At 39.4% G+C, this 14,600-nt stretch overlaps 1 protein-coding gene across 4 annotated transcripts in view; it reads right to left on the bottom strand.

Annotated features, from left to right (window-relative positions):
• Positions 1 to 1,023: 1,023 nt before the first annotated feature.
• Positions 1,024 to 14,600, bottom strand: part of POU6F1 (POU class 6 homeobox 1) — a 54,088-nt gene continuing 40,511 nt past the window's right edge. For all 4 annotated transcript variants that reach the window (XM_075199315.1, XM_075199314.1, XM_075199318.1 and 1 more), the window contains exons 10-12: positions 14,185 to 14,317; positions 5,027 to 5,195; positions 1,024 to 3,644 (exon numbers count right to left, since the gene is read on the bottom strand). In XM_075199315.1, coding sequence (XP_075055416.1) covers positions 3,299 to 3,644; positions 5,027 to 5,195; positions 14,185 to 14,317 — 648 coding nt within the window. In that variant the 3' untranslated portion in view covers positions 1,024 to 3,298. The remainder of the gene's footprint in view (positions 3,645 to 5,026; positions 5,196 to 14,184; positions 14,318 to 14,600) is intronic.

Below are 14,600 nucleotides of genomic sequence, written 5' to 3'. Positions count from 1 at the left end.
CAGAAGAGGAGTGAGGGGTCTGGTGAGGAGGGTGTCTGGAGTGAATGGGGGGTCTGGAGAGGAGGAGTGAGGGGTCTGGTGAGAATAGAGGGAAATGCAGGGGTTTGGAGTACATAAATATATGATGTATACTATGAAAACATAACTAATGTAAAAAAAATCTGTAAAATATTATATAATAAATATATTAATTATATAATAATAATTACTATTAAATATGGGGGAATTTGTAAGCCATAATTTAATTGTGGGGCTGGTGGGGGAAATAGGCATTTGTATTAAATGGAAATGTTAATAATTTTATGTTGGGGCTGGTGAGAGTCTGTTTGTTAAATATGGAGGCTTTTAACTAAATGTTGGGCATGGTGACGAATAATTTGGTTTACTAAATGGGAATGCTATTAATTTAATGGTGGGGGCTGGTGAGGGGTGAAGTATGTCTATTAATTAGATGGGACCTAATTTAATATATGGGCTGATGCGTGGGGTATGTTTGTTTATTAAATGGGAATGTTATTAATTTAATGTCAGGACTCGGGGAGGCTTATTTATTAAAACATGGGTGCTGTTAATTTGATGTCGGGGCTATATGGAGGGAAATAGACATTAACTGTAAATGCTATTAATTCAATTCTGGAGCTGATTGGGTGAAAGGAGGCCTGTTTTAAACAGAAAAAGTTACTGATTTAATGTCTGTGTGGTTCTGGGGAGGGAGAACTAGATTCTTCACTCAGAGCTCAATTTTCCAGAAGGTGAGTAATAACAATCTCTTTTCTACACAGTAGCCCAATATTCCAGGATCTGTCTAAACAGCAATGGAGCATAAGGCACCAGCTGAGAACTGCTGAGAGGCAGCATCTACTCCCATAAAGGTAGGGGGGGCACCAGTGTTCTGTTTCGCCCAGGGCACTAAAATGTCGTTACGGCTCTAGAGGTTAAGAACATCTTAATAATGGAAATTAGCTGTAATCCAAAGCATCAAGTTACTTGAGTTCATTAAAAAACAATCTTACAACATGGATGTATCACTCATAAACCTTTAATGATTAATAATAAAAAAATAAATAAGTGCATGTAGCTGAAGAACAATCAAACGAAAATGGATGTCCTAAAAAGTTTGTATAACAATGAAACTATCTGATAACTAAAATTTGCTCTAATACAGGAGGCAAATCAATTAACCGCAAGGTTCCGAAACGGCCACTAGTGTTTTGTTTCCATCCGATTTATAGGTAATTATCTTCATTCATTTCTGAACACACCTCATAGACGTGCAAGCAAAAAATAGCAATTTTATCATTGCCATATTTGCTGTAATTTGCACAGAAACATAACGTGTTAGGCTATTCCAGAACCTTGTGGCTAATTGAATCGCCCCCATAGTCTTTTATCGGAATGAACTAGAGTGTTTGCAGACCAGTAAAACATATGAAAGCACTTTTGATGGAAATGTAATAAAAATAAGATACATATGCACAATTTCAGTGACATAGATCACTGGTGTATGCCAGGCAATGTAGTTTATAAGATTCAGATATTAGACATGGTCTGGTCCTAATTAGGAGGCACAATTCTTTCATCTCATCTGTATACTATATTATATATATATTTGCCTAATTATACTAATTTGTTTAGGAAATCTCATTTCTTTAATTTTTAAATATATTATCCTCTGATGTTTTTCTTGTAAGAAAACCTGTTACCGCTTTTAGTGATCTCTCTATGTTTGATAGACAGCAGTTATTTACAATTCATTTTGCAGCAGTTTCTTTTTCATTAAAAAGAAACTGTAAAGTAATGTGATTGGCTGCTATGAGTTACAGCACGCCAATGCTGTTTGCACCATGTTAATAAAAAAGCCATGAAGGCTCTTTTACAATTTCTCACAGATATTTATTCTAATCTGAGCCAATTAGCTGCAAGCCCTTCATATAATAACCATTTATTTATGTATTTATATATTTATTATCTGTGACCTAATGCATTATATTGGAGAGAAGTTTTGGCCCCTAATATGTGGATAAGTGAACACCCGCCACCATGTAAACACAACTAAGTTGGCTGGGTACACACTACAGAATTTTCCGATCAATGTGTTATCTACAGCGACTGAAAAAAAAAGAAAAAGAAGTCACGTTCAGCAGGCCGATTCATGCGTACACACTATACGTGTTTTAAAAGATTCACCTCAGATCTGTGCTCTTCATCTGTCATAACAGTCGGTTGAAAAGATCATGACTCTGTAAACTCTATGGAGATCCTGATCGTGAGTGCATACACACTGCAGGATTGGAAGGAAGTTGTTCCATAGCTGAACGAGATTTATAGTTCTGCTGAACAATGAAATGAAACGATGATCTGTGCTTTGGAATGATCCTCATGTATTGCTGGAGTAATGCAATATCGTGCTAAATGGTTGTTTATCGTTTGATTGACCCAAATACTCGGCTAAAAACACTGTAGTGTGTATCCAGCCTTATTGTAGTGGAAATGTCAGGATTTCAGATATAAACAACTAACACTAATTTTGGAGACTTGCCTTATAATAAATGGTTGAGGGATACTTTATATATTCTAAATTGCAATAGTTAAAAAAAACATAAAGGTCTTCAAAAAAGCAGAAAAACTGAAAAACAAAACCCAAGTCAAATCAGGCCATAATTAATATAATATTACAAACATGTATTTGATACCAAGACTTAAAAAGGTGAATACTCTACTGATATAATATACCAGAGCTGGGGCAGATGTATACAAAAGCAATGTAAAATAAATATGTTCAGGTGGACAGAAAATAACACAGGTGAAAGATAAACCATCAATTTCAAGGCTGAGAGATGTGAATTAGGACTACAATGTAAAACATTAAAAGGGAGCTTTCTGGTAGAAAAAAAAATTGCTTATCTCACATAGACATCACAAGAGTTAAATGTGGCACTCCACATAATCACTACTGAATTCTTCTGACAATAATAACCCATAATTGTTGCTGAAGTCCAATATTTTTATCCCGCCATAGAGGGAAATCCATTTGGCTCCATGGACACAGAGTAGGCAAAACGTGTATAACAAAGCCACCGTAGAGATCCGGCTGTAATGGCTATTGACCTTGTACCCCAGTAGGCTTCTGTCATATAAAAACATGAGGGATTGGGTATAAGCAACAGCTGAATATTGTATGGATAAAGCAGAATTTCAGCCACAAAGTGCTTTCACAGACGAATGTCACAGGGCATTACCACTGGTAGATGGGGAGAGGTTCTCGGGAACTATGTGAACAGAGACTTTCTTGTCTTCCCTAAGGAATCTGAAAGATATTGAGCTTGCTGGTATTTTTAAGAGTTTGGCGTCTGTTACAAAACCATACTCTCACTACCTCACGGTCATAGTTCAGTTCCTTAGCAATATCTGTAATCTCCTGCCCAGTGGGCAGAGCATTCTTCTCAAAGTAAGTGTTCAGGGCCTCCACAGCCTGGGGGGTGAAAGAGGTACGTCTTTTCCGCTTCTTTGATGGCTCCCCACCTACAAACTCCATCAAATTCTGTTGTCCTTCTTGGTTCCTCATTTCTGCTTCATTTAGCCATTTCTCCAGCACAGGTTTCAGCTTCTGAGCACTTTTTGGTGTTATATCTAACTTCTCAAACCTGTTGCAGAAATAAAAGTACATCAACTGATCATAGCTATCTGTAACTGTGTGTGTTCCTTTCATTTCCATGTACTGAACACTCAAATACGGCATTTCAAAACATTTGTTTGATTTTTAGTACATTTACAAACAGCTGAAATACACCCAACTTAAAATTCCTATACTGAAACACACCATGATTGTTTTCAGAACTGGATTAGACGTCACAAAGTAACCTACAGATTTTAAAGTGTCTGAACTGTATTATACACAGCCTGCTTAACCTGTGGAATATATTTATGGAACATTTAATGTTCCCAGCAGACTTGTAAAATCAATTACCGCCTAAAGGTAAAAAACCCTGCAGGTAGGATTTGCGTGTAGTTGCATACACGTGACCATGTTGTCAGTCTTAAACTAATAGGAAACGTAAAGCATTTTGCATGGGTTCTACACAGGGGTCAATGTCTATTTAGACACCACTTCCATACGTTATAGTGTGTATATGTGGAGGCAATGGAACACAATCCAGCACATATTCTTTTCATCACGTGGCAGATAATACCATTTATCTAATCACCATAGTGAATATTTACCACTATATGATACAGTTTCTTAGTGTTATAATAGAACAAATGTGTTGTTATCCCAAAAAAATGAATCAGACATTAGCTGTCCTTTGTCTAAATTGCAGTAGACTGGTCAGAGCCTATTCACGATTGGCTACTATGGGATACTGCACAATGATACAGTTTATATCATGCTATTAAATTACATATTTACCAATTACATGTGAAATACATGTACACTGGAAATGTGGCATCCCCGATCCTTCAGACTGCAAGGATCCTGAGATCTGCCTCAGCTAATTATCTGATACTTCTTTTGTATTTATAAATATAAATATTGTTCCCAAAATATGTGCAGTGATAAAAAGTTTGCACTTGAGAGGCACAACTATATGTATAACAGACATCACATGGAAAACACTAGTTAAAGTGTAAATTAGTGTATATATAGAGTACAGGTGTATCCATTAAATTCTTGAAAACCAAAGACAAAAAAGTGATTAATTGCTGCAGTCTGGTGATCCTGTCATACAGACAGACATTATCACAGAGCCTTTATTCCCACAATCACTGTGAAGAGCACTGCTAAACATTTATGGAGTAGGGACATGTCAGTTTTGGGAAGCATAGGGGTCATTTCAGATGTAATTTAATATATTTAACGGAAAAAAAATCTTTATACAGAAAACCAAGGCAACCTGGATTATAGATCCCATACCTGCATATATAAAGAACATGTGTGTTTTAAATTGTATCTAACCCGTGCTTACCAATACATGCAGACATCTAAATTATACATCTATAAAAGTTGTTGTCTGACTATGCGTCTTACCTACAAATGGCAGACTGGCTGTACGCTGGTCCTTCTGTGGCAGTCAGTGCCTGACCCACCTGCGTCTGTGTCAGACCCAAAGACAAACGGCGAATTTTAAAATCCTTGGCAAACTCACGTATCTCTTCTAGGTTTATTCCATCGTCATCATAACCTCCAGAATGTGTCTCTAAATAAAAAAATATATGTGTAACGGTTGTGCTGATGTAAAACATACAGGGTCTGAATTATCAAGCAACGTAAGTACACAGAGACAAACCATACACTAGAGAACGCAGCAATATCCAATTCATCTTCCAGTGCAATAGACACAGGAACTGGGCGTACGCACATAGTCAATGTACAGTACAATAAGTTTGTGCCAAGCTCAAGCACACGCAGCAGCTTCTGATTCAAGCTTTGGGCATCTCTAAGGTATGTGATTTTCAGTTGTATCATTAGCACCAGCTACAGGTCTGGTGTAAGTGCAGATTGATATAGATGACAGCCGTGTATATATGTTAGAACATGTGTTTGCAATCAGGAGCAACTTTAAAAATTATTTTATGTACAGTAGACATTAATAACACCTTAATAAATGTATTTTATGGGGGAGAAGGGGAAAAAACACTTTTTTTAATGTGTTATCATTGGCGATAATGGGCTTGATTCATTAAGGAAAGTAAGGCAAAAAAATGAGTAACTTTGAACCTTGGCAAAAAAATGTTACAATGCAAGGGGTGCAAATTAGTTTATTATTTAGCATATAAGGAAAATGCAAATACTTGATAGCTTTATTTTCACACTGACATTAAAAGTTGAACTAGGACATGTTCTACCCCAATTATAAATCTGTCTTCACATTTTAAATTTCCTCCTCCCTTTCCAATGCAACATGGTTTTGCCAAGGTTCAAAGTAACTAATCTTTTTTTGCTTTCCTTTCCTTAATGAATTAAGGCTCTATATTATTAACAAGTAACATTAATTGAATAGTTTTGTTTTTGTTCTGTGCTTTCTTTTGTGACTTGATATTCCACATATGTATTGGACAATAAGTATCCTACAGTGTCTTGTCTGTTAGAGCAGAGTGGCTCTAGACCCATATTCATCAACAGACGCATCTTCAGATCCACTCCTTGTTGAATACGTACGTGGGTATTCCTGATGTATGTGCGTTTTTAAATAAATGCACATTACGTTCGTTTTGCGTTTCTTAATGAATGAAGCCCACAATATTTATGGTCGGTTTTTATAGACTGCACAGGTGCATCTGTGGATTTCCATATTTCTATATCCCAAGGATTTACAACCGCTTGAGCAAGGATCCAAATTATGTCTGCTAATTTGTTGTGAAACACACTGTTCAGTTTTTAATTAATAATGTACTTTTTTATGTTATATACAGTACATTTTCTACACACTTTATTAACAATACAATGAATAGGAAATTAGGGACTTGTACAAAATAAAAAAAACTTAATTGGTAGTTGCAGTAGGGATATGGTGTTCCGCCGTAATAATAATACAATGCCTTTGGTCTTATTAATAACTAATCTCAATAATTATTGGGATATAATGCAATTTGCGACTTAACACATACCCGTTACATCTCAGATGTACTTAAAAGGCATTGTTTTATACAACCTATTTAAAATATTCGCCTTGTACCCAGTCAACCCTAAACAAGGAATCCCAGTTGTAATGCTTACAGATCCTAACTAGAAATCCATAAGAACGACTTATGTGCTTCCTTTGTTTGACCAGGCTTTACACCGCATAAATATTACACATCTACAATATGTGTTAATCACTAAATAAATACCAATCTATCATTCACTTCACTATATTGCATTATCTATATAAACAAATCCTTCATACATCCTTTCTCTCAGTTACCTAAATATACAAACAGAACGAAGGGTACAAAATCTTTAACTTTACAAAGATAACTTTGAGATCAAGTATACAGTGCATAACATACAATACAGATAATATATTATAGTTTCAGTAGACATGATTAATATACATTTTACTACTTCAGAAGTGAGTTTATAATCCAAATCTTATTTGTTATCCTATTCTATTGTTGTGCTAACTTTATATCTCTGTAATCCTCATTTGTGTATTTAAATTTAACTTCAGGGGTTTCTATATATATGTGTGTGTGTGTGTGTGTGTGTGTGTGTGTGTGTGTGTGTGTGTGTGTGTGTGTGTGTATACTTGCATTCCTAAGCTTGTGGGGAAAATGACCTGTTTACACACCAACACTGTGGGAACCTTAGTTTAGTGGGGACAAAAAAAATGAGGTCCCCAGAAAGCTTCCCAAGGCTATTAAATGAGGGGACCTTGCTGATATGATCGGCATAAAAAACTGGCATGTCCCCCCACGAAACTCAAAAATGTTCATGTGTCCAATGTAGAGGGGAGAATGTGTGTGCGCACCACTGCTAGAGGTCATACGTAATCAGGTATGTGTATCATTCTCATACTTTTTACAATTCGATGGGGATAAAGACATGGTTGCATCCATCTGCTGCTGAAAGTAGAGTGGGGAAGGTGGAGTATGACAGAGCCAACTGGAGGCTCAGATTATAGCCTCAAGAGCAGTGTAGATGAGTGTAGCCCTGACACTTCAGAGGAGAGTGGTTCAGACACCAGCGGTGATGCCCCATTGCCCACCAGTGGAGCAAAGTGCAGGTACCCAGAGATGTGTTCTATGAATGACATGACCATTCTCATGCTGGAGAGACGAGAGTTGTCTATCCCAAAGCTATCCAGAAACAATGATGGCTCCAGGGTGTTGTATAACAAAAAGCACTACTACCTGTACTATGAGAAGCCCCTCTCAAAAATAGCCCAGCATATGGAGCATGTTCACAACAATGAGACTAGCCTGGGCCATGTAAGTCAGCCAACTCTTACTGTATTGTAAAGTTGTAAATTATAGGAACATACCACTGGTATTTATCTGATGGTAATAAAACACACGCCAAAGTTGTTTATATCACATTAACTTATCCTACTAGAGAATCCCCAAGCACTCAAAAGAAAGGTGCAAGCAATTGGTACATCTTTGCAATAAGGGCAAATATGCATACAATGCTGAGGCGAAGAGGACAGGACATGGCATTCTGGTCTCGTGCATACTCCCAGACAAAAAGATGGATGCCGAAGACTTCATGCACTGTGCAGCCTTGCAAGAAAAACAACTGTGGCGACACATGAAGAGATCTAAGCTAAACCGAAATGGGCAACAAGCCCACATCTGGCAAAAACCAGTCAGTGTGCACTTTTGCTCAGCCTGTTCCACCTGACATCAATGGTGGCTTTTGGAAGCTCTTGAGCGAAATGACCCCAGAAGAAGTCTTACTCGCAGTCAAAAATGATTGATGGATCATGCAGATGGGGCAGTATCTCTTCAACAGGTCAGTTCAGATTTTGGCAGGCACGAGTACATCCCTCAGAAGCTTAGAGAAATGGGCATTCTACTGATACAGGCTTTTGGACTTTCTGCACATAGTAGATGCTCAGAGACTGGTAGCTGGCTGTGACGAGGAGACAGGTACATTTAAGAAACTCTCGCTGGCACTCAAGGTCGAGAATGGCCTGTAAAAGATAGCTAGCATTGTGGAGTGCTGAGCCATGATGGCAGGCTGCACTGCTGTGCTTGAAAACACACGCAACTTCAGAAAGATATATGAGGCAAGATGGAACAGGTTGATCGCGTCGGCTCTTACCTTTCACAGAAGATGTGAAAAAGATGCACTTGTACCTTGATGAGAAACAGCAAGGCTACCAAAGTGGTCTATCCACCGAGCCTACGCTTAACCACTGGGCACTGCTTGCCAAAGTCACCCTAGAACAGGTGATCTTGTTCAATCGAAGAAGGGAATGGGAAGTTTCCAAGATTTTGCTGACTAGCTTCTCCTAAAGAGATACTTTGAATCTCCATGAAGATGTGGCCCTAGCGCTTTCCGAGGTTGAGAGGAAGTTCTGCCAGCACTTCACTTACATTGAAATCCGGAGAAAAACGAGGAAGCGTGAAGAATGTGGAGTGGATAAGCAAAATGTCTACATGTTTGCCAGACCAGCTGCCTTGTCACACTTCTAAGGCTCCGATTGCATACAACTGTTGGCCGGGAATGTGGGGCCAAACATCTCCACATGCTGTCTTTCACGATGCTTCAAAAGCACGTTGGCAAAGATCATCAACCCAAACAGCACAGAATTGGATCAATTGGCGGACTTCTTTGGGCACAACTTTAGGGTGCACTGGCAGTATTACCCTCCAGCTCGCCAAGATCAGCAAACTGTTAATGTCTCTCAAGAGTGGCAGACTGGCTGAATTCAAAGGCAAGAATTGGATGAGATGCACATTGATCCGGACGGTAAGTTGGAAATCTTGTGTCTGATGTATACTTTTGACTTTTATCTCAATCATTTATATATCTGTCTTTTCAGAACCAATTCAGCTACAGAGTGACAGGTTGGATGAGAAGCAATCTCCTGTTGAAAGAGGGACAAGTGGTCAAGCGTTCGGTCAACACTTCTGTGTCAGAAGAGAGGCGGCGTAGGGACCCAACAACAACGTCACCAGTGCCCAGCCAAGGCTTCCACAGGTTGGTATAGCACACAGTTTTGTTAAGCAAAAGCACTTTGCCTTCATTGTACAGTCATGGCCAAAAGTTTTGAGAATGGCACAAATATTGTTTTTCACAAAGTTTGCTGCTTCAGTGTTTTTAGACCTTTTTGTCAGATGTTGCTATGGTATACTGAAGTAAAATAACAAGCATTTCATAAGTTTCAAAAGCATTTATTGACAATTACATTAAGTTTATGCAAAGAGTCAATATTTGCAGTGTTGACACTTCTTTTTAAAGGCCTCTGCAATTCACCCCGGCATGCTGTCAATCAACTTCTGGGCCACAATCTGACTGATGGCTGCCCATTCTTGTCTAATCAATGTTTGGAGTTTGTCAGAATTTGTGGGTTTTTGTTTGTCCACCCGCCTCTTGAGGATTGACCACAAGTACTCAATGGGATTAAGGTCTGGGGAGTTTCCTGGCCATGGACCCAACATTTCGATGTTTTGATCCCAGAGCCACTTATTACTTTTGCCTTATGGCAAGATGCTCCATCATGTTGGAAAAGGCATTGTTCATCACCAAACGGTTCTTGGATGGTTGGGAAAAGTTTCCTTGGAGGATGCTTTGGTACCATTCTGTCACACACCGCACTCCAGGTATCTCTACCAGAGCATCGGCACACCTGCCATCATCTTAAATCTCTTCGTGATGCATACTGTCAGCAGCAGTCTGCAACTGTGCTATGCTTCACCTGTGTCATCTGGCCTATCTAGCCATTGGTCAGTACTACTTTATAAGGCTTCTGCCCTCACCTTTTCACTGCTGGTTCTTCGAGTCTTCACCTGGCCTGAAACAGCTTCCTTCTGTCAGGCGTCATCCCCGCTGATTACCTGTCAGTCAGGGACGAACGCCTTTCCTTCCGGGCAGCAGCACGTCTGCTCCTCTAATCAGTCTCCTTGCCTGCACTATTTAAACCTGGCTCTGGCGCCATTAGGGTGCCAGAGTAAAAGGTCCTGTTCCTTGTAATCCTGGTTCTCCTGTTCCCTTCTCCTGATTAGTGCCACTTCTGTTCCTGCTCTCCGTTGTGACCCGACTTGGCGACTACCCCTTGATCTGTGTGACCCATATTGTTCTGCGACCTCGGCTTGTTGACTACCCCTTCGGATTCTCCCTGGTACCGTACATTCCCAATTGGCTCGACCCGGACCGTCTGACCCTTCTACACTATACCGGCAACTGGCTAGTAGGACCGCGACCTGCGTACCCTGTGCAGCGAAGTCCAAACCTCCTTGCGGGGGTCCCTGGCGAACACCATGAGTACGTTAGACTCCGCACCTGTTAGTTCAGTGGCGCTAATACCGGTTAGTATTTTGCTCCGTCGTACTCCTCAGAAGGCCTACGGCCTGACACCTTCTCTCCATTGTATGTACCCCTGCTATCTACTCTGCATGCACCGCTGACCTTCGCTGATCCGTTCCACCTCCATGTAGTAATAGCTGTGGTTCATCGTCTGCTGCATACCTACCCTGTACACCATTGATCTCTGCCTACATGTTCTACTCCTCAGTGGTAATCACTATGATCATCATCTGCTATCTACTTTACATGTACTGTTGACCTTGCTGATCCGTCCACCCTCCAAGTGGTAATAGCTGTGGTTCATCGTCTACTGTATCTATTATATCTCTGATATCTGCCTAGACACCTCATCGTGAATTACCCTTTTCAGGCTCATCATCTCCTCCTTTCTAGTGTTTTACAAAGGACTCATGTATCTGCCCTTCACTGGGTTTACTCTTCAGTGTCAAGTTGCCTCTTAAAGCCACCTCTCTGTTCTGTCTCACTGGGAACTTCCCTAGAGGGCCGCGACCTGCAGGGTGGAAGCCGCTGAAGCCCAAATCTCTTTACGGGGATCCCTGGTGAATACCTTCCACTCTGTTAGACTCCGCGCCTCTGGGCGAGTCTAGCAAATACCAGCTAAGACAGCAGGATCTCACTCATCCTTCGCGTGCAAACCTGACACATTCTTTATTTAAGGCTGTGTTCTTAGGCAAAATTGTGAGAAATATAATACAAATAATAAAAAACAATATACAGGATCAGGTTTAGTACAACTGAACAAGTTTAGTTGTTTTGAAATGAAACTGTCTAGCACAGTGATAAGCAATCTGATACACTTCAAGGGCAGCATTCGCAACCCTCTAACTTTCAAAAAGGGCCACACATGTGTTAAAACAATATAGTTAATCAAAGAAAGACACCATGGGGTAAATGTATCAAGCTCCGATTTTGAAAATCTCGCTAGAGTCCCGACTGTTTGCCACTCTAGTTATACAAGTCTCCAAATGTATGAAGCTGCGATTAAGCAAACTCTCCTCAGTTTGCTGTAAATATCGATAGATACAAAACACTGCTTCTTCCTAGCTGCGAGATAACACATCACTGTAACACTGGTCTACCTATACAGCCGCAGTTCCTGGTGGCTGTCAAAAGTTTAAAAATAGATAAATGTTCAGAAAAAAAATGCGTGGGGTTCCCATATACCACTCAAACCCAGAACTTAACCCTCAGATCTCTCACAATGCCCACTCATTCAAAACACTCCAATTTGTCCTTTACAGCCCTATTTACCCCAAAATACCTCTCAAACCTCCCACTTTCCCTAAAATACACCACAGCCTTCCCACTCGCTTACCTAATAAAATCTGGCACCGGTGAAGCTTTGTGGAGCACAGTGCAGAGAATAACAGCTCAGGCTGATGGGTCATACAGCAGGAAAGCAGAGCTTACCTGGTTCCAGCTTGCTCTGTTATGTAGTGAACTTTTAATTTCACTAAGCTATTCATAAATCTATTATATTTCTAGTGGAGTGGAGTGGAATATAAGTGGAAGGTGAACTGTAAAAATGGAGACTGGTTATGAATATTTCAATACTACGGAAGTTAACCCTTACAAGTAATTCTATTCTTGCTGCAGAAAAGAGATTTTAGAAGCAAGATTCAATAGATCATTCAATGTAGTTCTCCATGAATATTTCTAGAAACGTCTATAGGACTTCTTAAATACATAGAGAGGATAGATCATACTATTACTTTATTATGTCTTATCCCTTATACTTGACATGTATCATTCACCGTGATGGGTAGCACTGCTGCAGCCAATAACTTTATGTAATGATGTTGACTATTTCACAACTAGCATTGTTAATTTAGATTTTTTTCTTGCTTCATGCCTCTCATCACCAATTTAGATTGTAAGCTCTTTGTGACAGGTGCCCTTTCCTTAATATTCTTTTGTTTATTACACTTGTTGCTCACATTATATGTTGCTTTTACACAAGTAAACATACTGCAAATATAATGCTTGCAGATGCCATAATTATGAAAGATAACGTATGTCCTGACTATAAGAATTCACAACAGTCAATAATATTAAGGCATTACAGAAAGATAAAGTTGATTGGGGGACACAATTATTTAATTGAGCGATGGGAGCAAATAACTTGTTAAATCACTATGAGGAATAAGATTGAATCTAATCAAATGAAATCTGTTTACAGTTCAAAATGGTGACACCACCTCAATAAATGTAGAATACTCTATAGGGTCTCTATTAAAGTAGAGAAACATGGCATTCAAGTTTGTGTATGTATTGCAGAGAAGGTGATATCTATGTTATTGACTCCTTGTAGCAGCTTAAGAAGACGGCCACCTGTAGCATTGTGTGGTTCTAAACCTGAAAGAGGGCTGTCTGTGGCAATCCCAGGCTGATGTGGCCTGGAACCATTACTTTCAGCTCCTGGCCACCTGAATGCTGCACAGAGATCCCAGTGAATGCTGTGTACAGCTCACTGCAGAGGATTTATTTACTGGTACAGGAAGCTCCGGGGAGACATGTATCAGCACTGATAGAAAGGTATAACCTGGAGTTGAAGCTGGCCACACACAAGCTGATCCTGCTACTCAGCCAGAGTATTGAGTAACGGCATCAATGTCCAATTTGGTCACACATGTGAGTGGCCACATTGGACGAGATCAGCCCTCTGGGCTAAGTGGTCGGATCACTTCATTAGGGTTTGGTTGGAAGATAATTACACACACAAGCTGGTTTATTGTTATGCTTGTTGTGGGCCACATATGCTGCAATATCATGCGGTGTTCAACATATCACCTGCCGTTACATACAGGTTATAAAGACTATATTAACGAGAGACCAAAGGTATAAAAGAAATAAAATGTAAACATAAACTATCACAATTGTTTATGGGTCCAATAACTGAGTTCAAACTTGTTCTACGTTAACTATTTGGTGTTACTACACTCAGGAGTTGCTGATTATTTTTGGACCTACTTTCAGGGTTTATCCTGTGTGTAGCACTTAAAATAAGATTATAACATAATAACAATTTTAATATACTACAAACAAAGCCATATCTGTACCTTATAAAATCTTTGCTTACCTGACACAGTGATACGATCTGGTTCAGACATATAAAATAGGGGGATAACTAAGATCACATCTTCTCCTATCAATGAATTACTTCATGTTACAACCAAAAACGCAATTTCAAATGTTAGGACAGATTGACTTACTTGACACAAGTTGGCCCACGGTTGGGGGCTCTGAACAGCTGACATGGACTTGAGTAGAAGCTGATGTGTTGACTGGAGATGCATTTGCTACAACCACCGAGGGTTGTGGTACAGATGGAGCAGGCTGGATTTGCTGAATTGGATAGATTTCAGCATAAAGGAAGGAACAAAAGAAACTAGTTGATCAATGTGCAAGATCCAATTTCCTTTTTTTTTTTTAAAAAAAACCCAAACTTTACATTTTCAAGAATAGTATAATTACAGATGCCAGTAATCACAGTGATAGCGGTTGTACAAGCAGGAAGGCAAATTACACAATGAGATACAGATAGAAAATACTTTTTTATTTTTACTATCTGACATGTTGCTAAAATAGTGTTCCACTTTAAATATGAATTTTACTAAATACCTGACTA

The sequence above is a fragment of the Mixophyes fleayi genome, chromosome 2 (genome assembly GCF_038048845.1).
Source record: "Mixophyes fleayi isolate aMixFle1 chromosome 2, aMixFle1.hap1, whole genome shotgun sequence".
Lineage (NCBI taxonomy): Eukaryota > Metazoa > Chordata > Amphibia > Anura > Limnodynastidae > Mixophyes > Mixophyes fleayi.
This window is presented reverse-complemented; position numbering and strand designations above follow the sequence as displayed.